The 19,195-nt window shown below is 38.1% G+C and overlaps 1 protein-coding gene across 2 annotated transcripts in view; it reads right to left on the bottom strand.

Moving 5' to 3' along the window:
- The window catches only part of PRKG1 (protein kinase cGMP-dependent 1), a 776,897-nt gene that overhangs the window by 594,964 nt on the left and 162,738 nt on the right, over positions 1-19,195 (bottom strand). For both annotated transcript variants that reach the window (XM_063307452.1, XM_063307451.1), the window contains exon 2: positions 7,265-7,431. In XM_063307452.1, coding sequence (XP_063163522.1) covers positions 7,265-7,431 — 167 coding nt within the window. The remainder of the gene's footprint in view (positions 1-7,264; positions 7,432-19,195) is intronic.

Genomic DNA, 19,195 nt, shown 5'->3' with positions numbered 1-19,195 from the left:
ATATATTCCTTTTCTCTTTCTTCTCTTTTTTTCCCTTGCACCTTTTACTCCTTTCTATTCTCTTTTCTTTAAGTTTAGTTTGTATTAGATTTTACTATTATAATCAAAAGTCTTAATAAAAATTATATCTGATTTTTTTAAAAGTATTTTTTCAAACAAAATTCACAAGGCATTTTAAAAGGATTGAAGAAATCAAATGCAACTTAAAAAGACAAGTAGACTGGGTTATCAAACAGAATGGGCACTTGACCACAGTCTTCAGTAAGGAAGCATTCCCCAACTTGGTGCATTCCAGATGTCTGGCCACTATAATTGCCAGAATTATCATTTATCATTATCAGTTGTATTGTGATAAAAGTTTCACCTGATATTTCAGCTGTTAAAAATGTCTCACTAAACGCAGATCTCTTTGGAGAAAGTGCAAAACAATAAAGGCTCTTAGTTCCAAATTATGAAATGGCACACTGATCCTCATTAAGAAAAGATGACACCCACACATCTGATAGCTGTTAACCCAGCACATGGCTGGCAGTATTAAAATGCTGCATGGTGTCCTCATAATGACCTTTGTGAATAGTTTAATTAAAAATAATGATTGCAGAAGGATGAGCTTATTTAACCAAAGGAGGCATGCATATAAAGAATATAACAGTGAACAATGTTTTGCATTAAGATTACAAAGGAAAATTTCCAATGGGCCCTGAGCTTCAACTCTTTATCTGATATTTAACTAAGCAAAGATTGAGATAGTTTCACAAAGGAACACAGGACTGAAAAATTACTGTATTTTGTCATGAGCCACAATTTATTATGATGTAAAAACTCTTCTCAAGTACTTTAGTACAACTATAGAATACACTGCTTCAAAACACAGCTGAGAATGCCTAAGAAATAATGTTTGGCTAAATGTACATAAACTTTCTGGGTTCTCTATGGTAGCCAATAGCATAGGGTAAGGTTTCAACTCTGCTTTCCCCAACTTTCTGTCTCCGAATTCATTAAGACCATCTCTCTCCAATTCCCAGCTAATTCTGAGAGGTAGAATCCCATCTGAAGAGCACCAGACTGGAGAAGGTTGATCCATTCCATATTAACTTTGCTCTCTTACTAATCACAAAAACCTTCCTTTTATTCTCTTTTTCTATCAGCTTCAGCAATAGAGTGGAATCCCGCTGCTCTGAGAGGACACAGAGAAGCAGTCTGGTTCTTCGAAGCAGTCTCTAGTGGAAATTTACTCACATCTCTGCCTCACACACACTCACATATACACACATACCAAGCAACCATTTACTCATTAAAGCATGGTTGCTAAGTTACCTTCAGGTAATACTCAGGTTCACAGGATATTACTGCCTCAGATAATGCCTCAGGAAAGAAATGGGTATATAGAAATTAAAACCAGTCATTCCACAAGTCAAAACTGGCTATACACTGAATTTCCAACTTCTTGTCCTTTTTTTACTGCAGTGGGACTAAAACAGTGATGCCACTGAGATGTGATTGGAAACTTAAATCTCAGGGACTCATGATGCTTGTTCATCTGCAAGATCTAGTAAGGGGAACACCCCCTGCCCCGATGTACATGCACCATGGCAACGTGCCCAGCAACAAAAACGGGGTAGGGATGAGGTTTTACTCCCCTACTTGACAACAAAGACTGTTGATGTCATGTTTGACTCTTTAGTGGGTCAGAGGAAAAATCAGAAGAAATTTGGGAGATCAGGCAGTGAAGCTGGAGATTAAGTTTAGATAGGTAGCACATGGGGATGTACTTTCAACAGCTCATGGACAGCACTATCTAAAATCAATATATATCATGCCAGGATATGTTGGTACAGGTATGATAGGGACAATATGAAAACAAACATTGTAGGCATGTATGCAGTGCCATGTCACTTAACTGAACAGAAATGATTAACTCCCCAAAATACATTGGGTGGGATCTGACTAAATTTGTCATGGTTTAATTCTATTGCAGTAAATGGGAAAAATTAGTCACAATGGCTAATTTAACTCCTGTGTTTACAAGCTAAAGTGGATCCAACCCATTACAGTATATTAATAATGCTTCTTTTGCAATTATTTATGTGCTATTACAGAAAACACACACACACACACACCAGAATACAACTACTAGAAAAAGCATGCTGGAAACAAGTTTACAACAAATTCATCCAAACTAAGTTATTCATGTATATTCTAAATAACCATAACCATAAGGAGGATGATAAAGAAAAATACTGGAATTTATATACAGTGAAATACAGGGGTGTACACAGTGTGTGGTAAAAAAAAAATGATGTGCAACAGACATAAAAAACAGGTGGAGGTTCAACTGCACTGTTGTCACCCCCATCTCAACTTTTTTTAGCCATACCCTATGGGCACCCATGGTGAAGTATAAGTGCATGCAGTTAAGTATTTCAACAAAAGTATTCTGTGTGTGTGTGTGTGTGTGTGCATATACCTCTGAATCCATGGCTAAGTCCTTAACCTTGTGTGCAGGAAAATAAATACAGTACTTTAATAAAGCATTCAGTCCATGTGTCAAACTTGTTAAAGAAATAAGTTAAGGAAACTAGATTCCTTAACTTGTTTCTTTAACAAATTTGACACTAGGATGAAAATAGTTTCCTGCAGAAATTGTGCTGGACAGAACTAAATACTAAGCTGAAAAAGGCTTTTCTAAAATCTTGTTTTGGGCAGAATCAACAAGCATGAAAAGTATGTCTATATCCTAACAGCTAGCTTCTTTGTGGCCAGGATGGGATGAACTCACCTGGGTCACACGGGCTTGGTTCAGAGCTTAAATCAAGCTTCACAGTCTATATATGTACTAAAAAATAAACAAGCCCCAGGAATGGTAAGGTGAGGCAGGGTGAAAGCTGAGCTGACAATTGTTGTGTCACTTGAGGAGATGGAAATGACTTCTCAGCTGAGATTCAGCAAGATATAAAACAAGTTGAAGGAAGGGCCTTGTGAAAAGGTCTCTTTAAAGTAAAGCTGGCAACTTTCATTTGCCACAAGGACGCTTGTCCTGCTGTGTTTAAAACTGCGTAGAGACACAACTGCCAGCCTCAAAAGATAGGAGAACCACAGAAGAAGGAAAGCAAGAGGGTTTTCATGTAAGTTTGTCCCCTTTTGACATTGCCGTTAGATGCCAATAGGCTAACAACTCTAAAAACAGATAAAGTGGAATCCATTATTTGAATCTATTTCAATCTGATTTCAGGCCTAGACTCATTACCAAAATGACTTTGTGTTCATTGATTATCTCCACTGGAAAACTAAATTGGGGAAGAATATTTTTGTTAAGTCTGCCACACCTTCCATTCTTCTAAGTCACCTTGACAGAACAGGTATGATGGTTCTGACCTTACCTTAGGTCAGAAAGATGTTGCTGGAAGATACCTGCTCAGTGTCAAATACAGTACTTCCCCATGTCATCTTTTAGCAATTCGTTCTGTTCTTATGCTGCTTAACAAGAGGCTTGAGAGAAGGGCCATCAGTATACAGAGGACATCCAATTGTCTATCTCATGTCCAATTTCAGTTGTGGTCATTAGACATTCTGAACCGGATGAGGGTTAGTAAACAGAAGTTAAATCTGGATAAAAAGGAATTACCTGCAGTTCTCATGCAGGTAATACTTTATATACAGTAATACTGCATTGAATACTAGCCTTCCTATTTATAGCTGTATATAAAGTCTATGTAATGTAATTTCTATTTTTTTACCCACTAGAATCAACGTACTCAAAAGAAATGCAGTGACACTTTTTAGAATGCAGTGGCTAGAATGTCTGCAAGCTACACCTTCAGGTTTTGTAAACTTCTTGGCAGCAGAGTTGACATACACTGTTGTCTGCATACAAATTTCTAAAAGGGCTTAAAGATAACAAAAAGGGAAATGTTTAGCTATGCACTGAATCTGGTTTTTTTTTTAATATTGGTTGAATATTTTTCAAAGTGTTTCTTTTAAAAACTAAATAAATAAATAAGCAAATCTAAAATAAATTTATTTTAAAATAATAATCTGAGATTACAGTAAAAACTGGACTGGAAAAAAAACAGCATTAGACACAAGATGTGCTGCCTAAGTGTAATGACGGCTTAGGCTATTTCTAATAGCTGCCTTGGGATATTAGGAAGTGTACAATGTATGTCCAAGGTTGATCCCTCATGGTAAACTTAATAAACTCATCTGTTTAGATAAGGATGTGGTTTTAAGGTCCGAGAAGGGCATTCGATGAAGTGCCTACATGCACCTAGTAAGGTGTAGGACATGACCTATAAGCAAACAGGTATTTGGAAGCCTATCCCTAATATTTCATGAAAATGCTGAAACACAAAATACAGATCTGCTCCACTCTGTAATAAATGAATAACCTGTTTATTACAGCACAGTTAAAAATGGCCAATACATTTTTGCGTGCCTTCCTGAACAAGCAATGGACAGATAAGCTTAGAGGAATGTATGTAAACCTAGATAGTACATGTGAGTTTGTATGAAAAGTATTAATATTGTATAACATATATACAAATCAATGTGAGTTAGCTGGAGTCTTGACCATAGCATTGCAGTTTACAGAGCCACTGTATTACCTAAACTTATTAGTTTCACTGTACTTTCATTTCCTTAGTAAAGGGGGGGGGGGGAGCCAACAACAGCTAGCTGAGTCAGAATTGTTTCTCTAATTTACCACTACTGATAATGATCAATCAATAGGGATAGATTTGTAAATTACTGCATTCTGAAATTACAAGAAATATAGAAATACAGTAACACCACTTGCTGCTTCCAAAGAGCTTGAAAATACAGTGACAGAATATAGCCCATTCTCTGAAACACATGATATTCCCAGAAATGTTACACATGGATATAGATAGATTATTAAACCTATTTGAGGTTCTAGGGAATGTAAGCTCCTTTGTCTCTTCTGTTAGAATATCTGACATAGCTGGAATAACATTATATTTCACATCATGTACAAAAAAGATTAAGGAAAAAGATCTTTACATGAGGATATCCAGGTACTTTACAACCAGCAATCATAACATAAAAATATTGTGGATTTTTCCATTTTGATCCCTTACAGGGGAATAACAGTGATTTTAAAATTAATTATCCTCACACAGTAATGATTATACCAATTGTAATGCTGTCCTTGAAATTTCTAGTCTTTTGACAGAGTGAGAAAAGACTCTGTCTTGTTTCTTATATTCTAATATTACAAAGGAATTTGTTGTTCTGAAACTCAGGAAGTAAGGTATATTCTAAAGAGGGCAACCGAATTTTAAGGGCAAGTAAATAATGAAGCAGATTATAGGATATACCTCAAATCTTAAGCATGCTTCAAAATATAGTTGCTACCTTGGGAATCAACTGCAAATGGGAAGAAAATCATTTTAAAAACAGAATCATAAAAACCATTTCCACAGTAAAAATTCATAACCCACTGTACTATTCTGTCAGTTTCCATGAGCTGGATTTGAACCGAACAACAATCCTTTAACTATAAGATGGGGAAAAGGGGTCAGCTTGTGCCTCTAACCATACAACTGGCATTAGATAATCTTCAAAACAACATCTGAATCTCCTATTCAGTATTTACTCTGCCCTTTGTCCATACAGTGAGTATCTGCATAGAGAATGCAATCAACTCAGTAACAGAATCAGTAGGATAATTACTGTTGTTCTTTCACCAGTTCCAGATTCGCTCTGTTCATTCCCATGACACCGGGTCTTTTCAAGCCCGAACTGGCATCTTTATGCCTCTGCACTTTTAACTAGAGCAAGGCTGGATCTTTTTCCTATGCTAAGGTATGAGAGCAGTCTGGTTTTCTGTAAGGTTGGCTTTTGCTCCATCACGTCTTCCAGGTCTTGGAGACAACAAGTGTTTTTTCAGCATCCACAGCAATTTAACTGTGCTAAGGAATACAGGGAATTAATCAGCTAACTTGACCTTAATCCTCCTGGTCAGTTTGCAGTCAATTTCACCATCAGGGCAGAAAGATTGCGGGCTTGATTTTCTTATATAAGCAGCCTGTACTGAATCCTTCCGTCACCCCGTATCCCAGCTCCTGGGATCAAGCAAACTATTAGTCACACAGACATGCACACACAAATAGTTAGTTTTGAACCATAGCTAGAATCATTGTGAAAAGCCTGGCACCAGGCTATTTTTCCAGTATCACAATTAGCAAAGGCATTTTAATAAAAACCAAGGGGGGAGAACCTTCACAGCAGGATTGCTCCTTTCTGTAAGAAGTCACCATTTTTTGTTTCCTATTGTTGTTGCTGATGATTTTGCATACGGTTAGACAGAGATACACAACATGTGTTATGGGGATATGCAGCACTTAGGATACAAAGCCAAAAAGATATTTAATAGAGGATGTGGGTTTGCATGCTGCACTTCTGAGTGCCTCCTTTAAAAAGCAGCATCTTTTCCCAAGCTTTCACAATAGCCACGCAACCCCAGGACAATACATGTTTGATAAAAGAGGTTCTGAAAGGAATGCAACAAGATGCTTTGGAGCAGGTATGTTTGAGCTTCCTTTAATTCAATTGCATATTTTTCCAGGCTGACATGTCCACCAAATGAGCCTAGAATGCCTCTAGAAAGCCTCCTAGAGCATGTTTGGCTTTAAATCTGAAGCACTGCATATTCCTATCATACTGAAAATAAAGGGATGAGGGAGTTTTGTTACTTCAGAAGTTGTGAGAGCTGAAAGGTTGGAACACCACTTGAGTCCCATTTTTAGAACTTTCATTTTGCCACCTGGAGAATAAACCGAATGGCTGATGGCATTTCTGACCCATTCTCAGCATTTTGAGGCCAGAAGTGAAGGCAATCAAAAGTTGGTTTCACACTGGTTTGTGAGGAAGGAAATGAATGAAATCTGTGCCTTATGTAAGCCTTCCTTATTGAGAGACTGTCAACATTCCCCTTTCACCTGGATTATTTTCAACAGTCCTGCAGCAAATCACAGGCAGATTAGTGGATGTGGTGATATGTAATAATTCCCCTCATTAGAATAAATCCTAATTAAAGCATACCAGACATAAACCAAGTTGTAATCACTCAATTGTTTCAGAGTATCATGATGGTCTCCAACAACTCAGGAGTATTTCCTGTCTTACAGAAATCATCTCTGTGGAAGCAGGTAAGGGGAAAAGCAAATATTTGTGTGTGTGTGTGTGTGTGTGTGTGTGTATGTATATATATTTGTATATAATATTCCTCAGTTGTGCAACATACCTTCCATGACGTATACCAGTGAGCCAACATCTCCTTCTTTGATGATGCAACTATCTTTGCCATATTCCACTGGATACATACAATCCACAATCTCTTGGATCTGAGACAATTCTAGATTCTTCATGAAGTCATTGTCAAGGATAGCTTCCTTTATTAGATCCTTTGACCTAGAGAGAGAAAGTAAAGTTGTGTCTGTATGTACCAATCAACCCTCTTATAAAGAGCATGTACGGATGCCAGATTTAAACCTTTCCACAAAACCCAAATCTAAACCTAGCATAACAGGTTAAAGTATCATCCCAGCTTGACTACCCATATCAACTACCAAGATAATCCAAAAATAGTATTGTACCCTCCACCACATTTGCTTCCTGAAGTGACTACATAGTGGTTGAGCCTGTCCTGTCAGCCAAGAATAAAGGAACAGTACAGTAATTAATAATCTGGTCAGCCATCTATAGTTAATTCATAAAACATAAAATTTGCAATAATCTCACAAAGCAATCCTATTTCCATTATGCAGAAGGTAAGGAGTAGATTATTAAATCAGTGTTAGTCCCTAGTAAGTGCTTACTGTAGCCAGCTCCAACCTGGTGTCCTCCAAAAGTGCTAAGTTACAACAATGATCATTGGAACACATCTGGAAGCAGGAGCATTGTAAGGGAATAAATTTAGGTCAGGATGGTGGCCAAGACTATGCAAGAAATGCCCTGCCTCTTTTTTATATGCGCCACACTATGACAGGATGAATTGCTTTGAGGGACTTGGGATGATGCAACAATCACAAAGTCATTTTTCCCCCCTGTGGGTCAAAATCATTCTCAATGTCACGTAAACAGAGAAGCTTCATGCTTAATTAAAACACCTGTTCTCTAGCTGTAAATATTGAAACATAAAAGGGCAGAAGCTTTAAATAATGGAAGAGAAGATTGTTGGACATTTCTGGAGTCATTCTTGTACTGGTAATATTATACGTATCAAGAAGGGGGAGTCTGCAGTGGGAGACCCAGCAGGAGCAAACTGAACCCGAGAAAGAGATCCACTGAGCAAATTGGCTACAGGTAGACCTCACTTAATGACCACAATTGGAACAGGAATTTCAGTTGCTAAGTGAAATGGTCACTAAGTGAATCTGACCTGATTTTACAGCTTTTTTGGCAGCAGTTGTTAAGTGAATCACCATAGGCATTAAGTGAACCACATGGTCATTAAGCAAATCACACAGTTCCCCATTGATTTTGCTTTCTAGAAGCTGTCTGGGAAACTCAAAAATGGTGATAACATGACCACAGGACTCTGGGACTGTCATAAATGTGAACCGGTTGCCAAGTGCCCAAACCGTAGTCATGTGACTGTGGGGATGCTGCAACAGTTATAAGTGTGAGGACCAGTCATAAATCGATTTTTTCAGCACTGTTGTAAGTCTGAACCATCACTAAACAAATGGTTGTTAAGCGAGGACTGCCTGTAGTGGAAAGGACTAGAGTTCTCAGACAGAGGGCCGGATGTCAGTGAGGTTAGCTTGACAAAGGTGCTGCAGTCCCACAACCCCAGAGAAGAGTTATTTTTCCCTCTTCCTGTTTTCCACCTTAGAGTAGAAGCAAGCCAGAAATAAAAATCCATAAAGAAACTGCAGAAGGGAGGGAGGAAAACAGAGATGACACTGTAAAAATCTCTGTATATACGTAGTTAGTGAAGCAAAGGCCACTGTATATATTAAATATCACCATAAATAGAGAATTGTGTGTGCATGTCTGGAAAATTCCTGTACCCTTTCCCCATCCTTTGACACACACATGTGATGCATGGTAAAGAGGTGAGCCTTTCATCATGCAGTTGCACCCATCATATTGACTTTTTTGATCTTCCCCCATCTACAAGGCACCTAACAGATCGTGGGGAAACTCAATATTTTTCCCATCTACTAATAGTTCTTCAGCATTCTATAGCAACCCCCCCCCCATGAATATCTAGTTTTCGAATATAATTTTAATTGTCTGAGGCCTTTTGCTCTAACAAATATTAGTATGAACAGAATTAACTTTAAAAAATTAGGAGCACCACATATTTTTATACTTTTTAAATCATGAAATGGATTGGGTTTTTCAGTTGTGTACTTCTAATTGTTCCGTTGTGTACTCCTAATTTGTGGATAGCCTTGTCAAAAATCCCCACGGTTCAGAACTTTTACAAAGCATACGGGATCAGTTCTGTTGTTTTTCATAATGTCTTGCAAAGTTTTTAATAAAGCACCAGCACAACTCTTGAAGGATTATCTCCTTCTCTGAGCTAGTCAGGCACAAATATTAACAGTTCTGCATTCACTCTCATGTACATATTGGATTTCCCCCCAGAATGTCTATCAAATCTTATTTTATCCATCTGATAATACCCCATACATAAAGATTACAAATAATAATTGTTTAAATACTACATAAGGGATTTTAAGCAAACAAGCACCTGAAAAATGTGTGAACAACATTGATTTTCAAATAGTGATAGTGCAAAAAAGAAAAGAAAAGAAAAGAAAGGATCTGTTTGTAAAATGTTTGCTATGGCCTTTTTTTTTTTTAACAAAAAAGTGAAAAACTGTCTTTTCTTATCATTTCCACAGCAAATTAATATTGTCTGTGATATCAACATATGTTCAAACTGTAAAATAAGTGCATCTCTTCCATAAAATGTGAAGACGAGAACAGAATTCCCTACTCCAAACTAAACAAGCAAAAATTACAAGCAATCCCTTGTTTTACTGTTTTAGGAATGACACATTTTTTAAAAAAAAACCCACTATCCAGGCCAGTTTTCTGTCCAACCAGATTTTTTTTTTAATCTGTTCAATTGTGTCTGATTCTTGGAGACTGCCTGGACAAGTCCCTGCAGCTTTCTTGGCAAGCTTTTTCGGAAGTGGTTTGCCATTTCCTTTTTCCCAGGGCTGAGAGCCCAAGGTCACCCAGCTGGCTTTGTGCCCAAGGACTAGAACTCACAGTCTCCCAGTTTCTAGCCTGGTACCTAACCAAACTGGATCTAACCAGAAATTAAAAACACTTTAATATATTACACATAGTATAATGTTGTAGGACTTATAAAGATCTTACTACCCTCTCCTTTCTCCAGCTGCCATTAATTTCCCCAGGAAACCTTCATCAGTATGCTGGGGAATTCTGGGAGTTGAAGTCCACACATCTTAAAGTTGCTAAGGTTGAGAAACACTGCTCTATACTTACTATTCTTTCTCTCCTCTCCTCTCCTCTCCTCTCCTCTCTCCTCTCCCTCTCCTTCTCTCTCTCTCTCTCTCTCACACACACACACAGACTAAAACCCAGTGTGTTTTTCCATATGTGCTTTGGTAAAACTTGGATCCAGTAGAATGATAACATCCATTTGAAAATGAAATATTATTGTTTTTATTGTGTGACTCTGTATGTATTCAGAGAATTCTTGTTTTGGAGTGGAATAATAAATAATAATGTAGCTGTTGAGTATTATGTTTGCTTTCAGATGGAGGGGTCCCAGTCCTACTGATTGTGCAGCATATCTATCATTTCCTCATTCATACATTTTCTCTAGGGGGAAAATGAAGTAGTAGGGAAAGATGGAGAGGTGACAAATGATGGAATGAAGAATGGAGGATGTAACTCTCCTTCCTATTCCTTGAACAGGGGAGGATGATTCTGCTCAATGCAGAAAGCAGTGAAGCTTTCCTTCATGTCATCTGTCTGCAGAACAAAAACCACATCTGATATTTTTCCAGAGTTAACATTAAAACATAGATTGGAAATATGGATTCTTATGGATTTTCATGATTACTGTATGGGACGGCATGTAGCACTACATATACCACAAAGTCATAACTCACTACTTTATACGTGTTCTGTGATTTGGTGATATGTTTATTGGGATCCTATACAAAAATTAGGAAGATTCAGGAAAATATTTTACAAAGCTTAATAATTCAAATAACTCTTCAATTTAAGCACCAATATTGAAATTCTTTCCTAAATTATAGTTCAGAAGTAATGCCAAATCATATTTAATCCTAAATTAATCTTGAATTCACAGGTTTCTTCTTATGCTCCCTCTTACTAGCTGTCTAAGCCAGGATTGTAAACAAATATTGGCTCTTTCCATATATAAAAAAAATCATAAGAGAAACTGTTTGGTTGGGGATTTAAAATAATACAAAATAAATGTTGCAAACAAGTTTTAGGGGTGATGTTTTTACATATCCATGCAATGTAAAACACTCTCCAAAATGAATATATTCAAGAGTTTGAATAGCTCTGCTGAACCATCTGATAAATTTAAAATGGAATAACCCCAATTCTCTGTGTTACCTTCCCTGATTATATAAAGCATATCCAATATTACACAAGTAACTATTTGTGTGTATGTATTAGTGTTTGCAGCTAACATAAAAACTACATGTTCAGATATTTCTGCATAACATTTTTCATTACATACATTGAAGCATGTTATTTTCACCCTGCCGAAGTATGTAGTTAATATAAGTGCTTTGTAGAACGCCTAACATTATATCGTTTCGAGGTATACACAGCCCAACAATGCTCTATAATATTAAATGAATTACTTCATTGATTCTAAATCCTGGGGTTCCCTCAAATTCATAGCATCAAAACTAATGCCTTGCAATTTCTATATTATAGTTACAGTGCTATTATAGTGAATGGCAAACCCTTCCCTGCCCACATTCACTCAGTCATTTGCCCAATCCTGAATTGCACATAGACAAGGGGCCTCAGAGACCTGATATCCATATCCCAGACACCTGAGCAAACAGGCAGGAGACCCATAATGACTTCAAATGCTTTAAAGAGGATGACCCACATCCATCTTTTGAATACAGAGAATTTTTGGCATTTTTGGAAACCTGGCCAGAAGGAGGGTGTTGTATGGAAGAGTTTTGCTGGAGCAAACACAGGAGAAGATTCCTCAGCCACTCCCCTTTTGTTTAAAAAACCTTTGTTTTGAGGCAAAGGGAAAGGACATAGGAGCTCACTTGGGAAGGGACCAAGAAGAAAGAACCACTGGAAGAAGGACAGGAGGAGATTATTGGAAGATGTAGACAAAATGGAGACTGGAAACAGCCACATGGTTTGGGTGCACTAGTTTCCACAGGAAATAGAGGGCTAAGCAGAGCTCATGTGGGAAGGAACCCTAATAAGAGCAAAGCTAACTTATCTGGGTTGGGAGATGAGAAAAGGTGCTGAATGGGAGCCAAAAAAATCTTCAGGCAGTTGGGTGAGGAGGAGACAGATATTCTAGGGCCACAGAAGGAGCAGGGCTAAGTGCCCCTGGACTGGACATGAGAGAAGGTGCCAACCTGTGGCCAAAATTCTCTAGGATGTCAACAGGAGCTAAGAGGAAGTGCTCCTCTGGTTTGATTCATTATAACCAGTTTCGTAGTTGACATCAATAGCCAATTTCCTTTCCTGCAAAATTTGATCATATTATCTGGCTGTACATCTTGACTCTGTGTATGCATGGATTGTCCCCACAATTGCAGACTTCTTTGTGTTCACTAGGAAGACAGAACAGCTTCTTCACTCATGACTGTTTGAATAAGAGTAAAAAGTTTCTTCAGGAACCTGGTTCAAACGGATGAGAACAGAGTTCAATTTGTATTCAGATGAAAGTGAGCCTTTGTGTGGGGGGGGAGGGGGAGAGGATTAAAGTGGTTAAAAGACAAAATAAAACTCTCCAAGGCTTAAGGTGTTTATTTCACCTACAGTTACCAGATATCTGAACAGGCAAAGGAGGACATGGACAAGTGGAAAGGAGGCCAAATGGGGGGAAAGGAGGACACACTGTTTAACTTTCTTGGCATCCATGACAAAAAATACAACAAAAAAATTGCAAAAATATACTTAGGCCTACATGCATATATGAAATTACTTTTTCCACCACCATAAAGACTGGAATTTCAATCACAATATTTTTCCAACAAATCTTTACTTTCAAGAACATATGCTAGGGATAATATAGAATTGACAATGATGCGCTTTCCAAATTTCACAACAGAAATGTATGACAAGCCATGTGACCCACAGACTACAGTGATCATAGATTTGAAAAAGGCAGGGCAATATTTGATTTTAAGGCTATGTCTGCTGGACAGAAGACATGAGGGCAAAAAGGAAGACATGTCCTCCTTGTACAGTACTGTACATCTGGTAACTCTAATTCACTTCTTAAAATGCAGAAAGAAACATTGGGGAAATTCACCCCAATTTTGGGGGGGGGTGTCTTTAAAGTGATGCAATGGATATCTTTGCCTCTTCAAGGCTTAAGGCACCCGTTCTGCCCCCTAAAAATTTATCAAAATCCACTGAATAAAGCAAAGGTTTGAAAAATATAATCTCCACCCAGTCTGCAGGCTCTGAAAGCCACACCCAGTCCTTCCACCTGAGCGTGTGTGGCCTAAGGCTGCACTTTTTCAGCTCTTGCCTTAGACAGATAAATAAAGCATAACGGTTGAGTTTAAGAAATTAAGAGTTGACTGCTGTACCTCAAGCATCTGTTGATACAGTTACAGCTCAGATTGCTAAAGCTGAAAGTATGATCACTCACTCAAAAGACATAGGAATAGCTTTGGAAACTGCTTTAGCAACTTTACAGAAAGTTAATCAAATGTTACAGAGACTACATGTTTGGAAGAACAGTTGCACAGAAGCAATACAAAAATACATAAGAAGGTCATGGAAAAGGGATGTCTGTAATTCTTACTGAGCCTTTCTTGCACAAGGTATTTGCCTGGCCAGTGGACTTTCAGTTGGAGAAGAAGAAACCTTGTCAGATTCCAGTTAGCTCCAATCCCTCCTCGAGCAACACCTTTTCCCAGTTCTGGCCTGAATCCAAATTCAGTACTGAAATATTCTCCTTCTGTTTCAGTATTAGAGGGTGTGAAAATGTTTTTCTATCACAGAAACACAGTGTTCAACTTTTTTCTTTCTATAATTAAAGAGTTAGTTTGGTTGCGGAAAAGCTTGGAAAGAGCAGGGGTCCACTCACAGTCATCCAACTGGGAGAAAGGAACACTACATTTTTGCTTCTCGTGTAATTTTTTCCCCTCGGATTTCTGTTTTTTCCTTTGAATATTTCAGCTAGCTTTCCTCTTTGAAGGTTTAGCATTTTTTGCCTCTTTTTTAGAAGACATAAATTTATCAGTCAGTATAGATTTCTTGATAGGGACGCGGTGGCGCTGCGGGTTAAACTGCTGAGCTGCCGATCGGAAGGTCGGCGGTTCGAAACCGCGTGGCGGGGTGAGCTCCCGTTGCTAATCCCAGCTCCTGCTCACCTAGCAGTTCGAAAACATGCAAATGTGAGTAGATCAATAGGTACCGCTTCGGCGGGAAGGTAACGGCGTTCCGAGTCGTCATGCCAGCCACATGACCCGGAAGTATCTATGACAACGCCGGCTCTAAGGCTTAGAAACGGAGATGAGTACCGCCCCCTAGAGTCGGACACGACTGGACTTTACGTCAAGGGAAACCTTTACCTTTACTATAGATTTCTTGAGTGGCTTAAATGAAAGCTAGAAATATTTATACACGTGTACACGTACATGTACATATCATGTCCTACCTTAATCTTTTCCTGTTTACTAACATATTTCTGTGCATATTGTGTGTGTATGCATGAACAGGTAAGTATTTCTTATATTGTCCAAGCAGTAGGTTTGCATACAGAACTCAACAAATGAGGAACAATGAAAGGTCATTCTTGTATTTCAACCACGGGGATGACTGAAGAGACAGTCTCCACAGGTGAAGTGTGAAGATGTCCCATTGGAGAGAATTGTGCTGATGGCAACAGTACAACTTACAATGAGGAAGTGATGTTCTCCACCGTTTGCCCATTGAGATCTATGCAGCCTGTACAGGGCTTAAATCTTTCAATGAGGTGATATGGAATATGAAGAGCTGAGAACCCTTAACAAGTATACTCTTAATAAGAGAAACCAGTTTAAGGATCATTTCATTTAATAGTGTGGGTTTTTTAGTGTATTTTGGTGTTTTGTCAGTATTTTGTATTTAGAGAAAGAAAAAGAGAGAGGAGATACTTAACTGAAGTTAATGGTCTCAAGGCTGCCACTGCAGATTTACAAAAGACATCTACTGGATGAGGATGATAGAATGTGGAAAGACAGAGTGAGAAATATCTGTATTAGTGTTTTTATAAGAAAAAGAAAAGGGAAAGTCTCCACTAATTCATAAAACACCTTGCTTTTTGTGTTGAACATGATACTGGATGGGAAAGACTACTATCTTACTCTGATGATTAAGACTTTTGAAAGAAAAAATAATTTGGACAATATTTACTGCCCTAAGTTAAACACTTTTGGTGTGTTTTCCTGGTTGTTTAAGCCATGTTGTCCTCATTATCTATAATTTCTAAATCATGGGGGGGTGTTTAATGACATTCTTGATCCAAGTGTGGTACCATTCAAGCTCGAGCCTTCAGTTTGGTTTCACTGACTGATGAGGTCAACATGCACTGATGTGTGACATCTTTTACATGTAGTTTAGGGAAACTATATCTTTATTTCTTCCACACATCAACATTCTGTTAGAACTATTTTCTATATGTTGCTCCAGAATGTACAGTTTCAATATCTGATCATGTCCCAGTTATGGTTTCCTTGCCAACAGGGAATGCTTCTAAAATGAATGGCATTTGGGTATCTTCTGATTAAATGACAAAAACTTTGAGAAGCAACTGGCTATGGAGCTTCAAAAATATTTTAGTATAAATAAGGGTTCAAACATGCAGAGCATGTAGGGAAGGACAAATCATTCCTTATGTTGCACAGAGGGAAAAAGAAAAGAGTATTAGAAGAAGCGAACTGGAACAGAAAGGGTAAGCTTTTATTATCTCAATATTCTACTCATCCCTCTTTAGATCTTTAGAAGGTCTTTGAAAGTACTAAGCATTAATTGAATAAACTGCTTTCTGTTAAGGCAGACTGTGCATTAAAGTACTGTATCTATGGAAGAGGTTTGGGAAAACTGGAGATGTTTTGGCATATTGATAAAAGCAGCAACAAGCTCAACACTTTACAGTGATTATAGTATATGTGTATGTGTATGTATATGTATAATGCTTGAAGTCTTGAGTTGAATATTTTAAGAATTTTATCAGAGCTTTACAAAACAGTTAAGGATGCAATGGAAAGTAAATTAGACCTTATTTTTCACAACTCAATGTTCCATTATGGGGAGTCAACAATTGTAATAGCTCTCTGAATCCCTTTGGATGGAAGAAGCTTTTTTTTTTTTTTTAATCGTATGGCATAGCAGTTTGGTGTTCATGCTGTTTTTTCTTGCTGGGAAATCCTTGTGAGGTCCAGCAGCCAGATGTGTAGACTATTTAGCCGTGACAAGTCACGTTGCCTGGGGTGGGGTGCACCACGAGGAGGCTAGTCTATATTGCACTGAATTGGGCTGAGAAAAAGTGACTGGCCCAAGGTCACCCAGCCGGCTTTTATGCCTAAAGTGGGACTAGAGCTCACAGACTCCTGGTTTCTAGCCCAGAACCTTAACCCCTAGACCAAACTGGCTCTCATGGAAGAAGTGAAATACCACATTGATAGCTTAAAGAATGGCAAATTCCAGGGCTAAATAGTTTTCCTACAGAATGGTATACAGTTCATACAGGTATTTTGGGCCCTGAACCTCCAATTTTCCTTCTAATTTTGAATCTAGTATTTTACTAGCTGTTCTTAATCAAGTTTGTATTGCCATAATTCCTAAATCAGATAAAATTATGCATGTTGTACAAATTGTAGACCGAGTTCATGAAAACAAACTTAAAATATTATCAGACACTCTTTCAAACACACTCTGAAAGGTACTAGCAAACATGATATAACCTGATCACCCAGAACTGACTGATATAACAGAAAGGCTGAAACTCAAGAGAATTAGTATATCTTTAACCAATGCTAAGTTGGATCCTGGATTGTTGGCAATATGGCAACAAGTGCCTTGCTCTCTCTGAAAGCTCTTGAAAAAATTTTATTATTATTTTTAATCTTCATCTCAAGTAGCACAAAGTAATGGCTATTTTCTTTGTTTTAACTCCTGAGAGTATAGAGCAAGTCAGATAATTAGATTTATACATCCTCTTAAGTTGGGAGCAGCTATAACTCTGGTGACAGGCAAAAAGAATTGGCAGTGCTCCAGGCCCAGTCAGGCAATGGAGAAAGCAGAGAAATAGCTAAGGAGAGACCAACTTGTCAGCTACATAAAGGATAAAATGAGAACAAAAGTTCTTAAACTAACAAATCATATTTAAGATTTTAGAAGGTGGATTCTGCTACAATTATTACATGGGATGCAGAGATTGGCTTATTCAAGTATATGGCGATAAGCCAAACATCATGGGATATAGAGAAGGCCTTTGATAAAATGTATTCAGCAATATTATTTTATATAATTTAAGATTTTCTTTTGCTCAGGAATTTTTCAAAATGGATTACAAATGTTTACTTCACTATCCCTCCCTCAAAAAAAAATTGCTCTGTGTTTCTTTTAATTTTAATTTATGCTCAGAGGCAGGAAGAGAGAATGACCAGTCATTAAGCCTACCTCCACCCCCATAGTGCCTAGGCTTGGGCAACACTCAAAAGCCAGCTAAAAACAATAGTTCCAGTTTGTGGTTAAGAAAGAGATCTAAACTAGTCTTAGCTATAGTCTAAGACTGGTACTACCTTGCTGTTGTTGGGTACCAAGATTTATTCCCATGTACAAGGCTTGTTTTTCATCATTTGCATACACTTCTTCATATCATCATATCAGGGCAACAGCTAAATAGACTCTCACTTTCAGATGGTGAGCTTGTGCCTACCATAGTTGTTCCCTGTATGTTTTACCATCTGAAACCATAGACTAATCACTAACCCCAAAAATGGGGTCTCTAAACTCTTGTACTCAGAATCTGAAGAATAGTCTTCAGGAACAATCAGCATGACAGTCACATAGACTTCTTGTCAGATGACATTTCAATCCAGACCACATGTCAGCCCTCCCAGGTAAACCAGACAGGAAACATGATCAGATGAGCTGTTTCTACTTTATTGTAAGGCTACATTAACAGAATCTGGCAAGTCTCAAAGTACAGTTCTCCCGCCATCACTTCTAACAGCCTGATACGTTAGGGTAAATCCTTTTCAAGTTTCTTTCTTTTCCCGTTATGCAGCTGCAGGCTCCTCCCCCTTTTACCTGATCATTCCCTAGGCAGCATCTCTTCCCCTCATCCCTCAAGGTCATTCCCACATACCATCACACCACAACTGTACCTTCTACTGAAGGAGCATTGTATGCCATTATTGGCTCATACACTAAAAACTGAAGGGACTGCCCTCAGTAACACTGGGGGCACTGAAAGATTAGCTTCAGGTAGTACAGTCACTGGAGCTGTTGAGAACAGAAAATCTTGGTGCCCCCAAGATTGTACAGTGTTGTTTGTCTCATTAGTTCAGACACTCATGAACAGGTGAGGGAAAGAATGCTATCAGTTACAGAAGCCACATCTACTCTTCTTATGATATAGTCCAAAATAACCACAGTGTTCCTCATCTCAGAAAAACAAACCTTCAGTCCATGACATTTATCCTTAGATAAGGATTGGGAGAATCTGCACCATGTTCCACATCCTGAGAATCTCTGTCTTAGGGCCAGCTGGATGAATACAATTCAGGTAAAGTTGTTTGTGATGAGCAATAGCCATATTGATGGTATTCACAGAACAACTGCTACTAGGAATATAACAACTGCCTGTTTTGTTCCTCGTGAGATATTGATCCATTCCAATATCAAGTCCATGGCTGTCTGATTTTCTTCTATCATTGACTTTGGCTTGACAGAAAAACTTAGTATTAGGAAGCCCAGTAGTGATGGAGGAATCAAT

The sequence above is a fragment of the Candoia aspera genome, chromosome 6 (genome assembly GCF_035149785.1).
Source record: "Candoia aspera isolate rCanAsp1 chromosome 6, rCanAsp1.hap2, whole genome shotgun sequence".
Taxonomy (NCBI): Eukaryota; Metazoa; Chordata; class Lepidosauria; order Squamata; family Boidae; genus Candoia; species Candoia aspera.
Note: the sequence above shows the minus strand (reverse complement) of the source record. Positions and strands in the feature narration are given on the sequence as shown.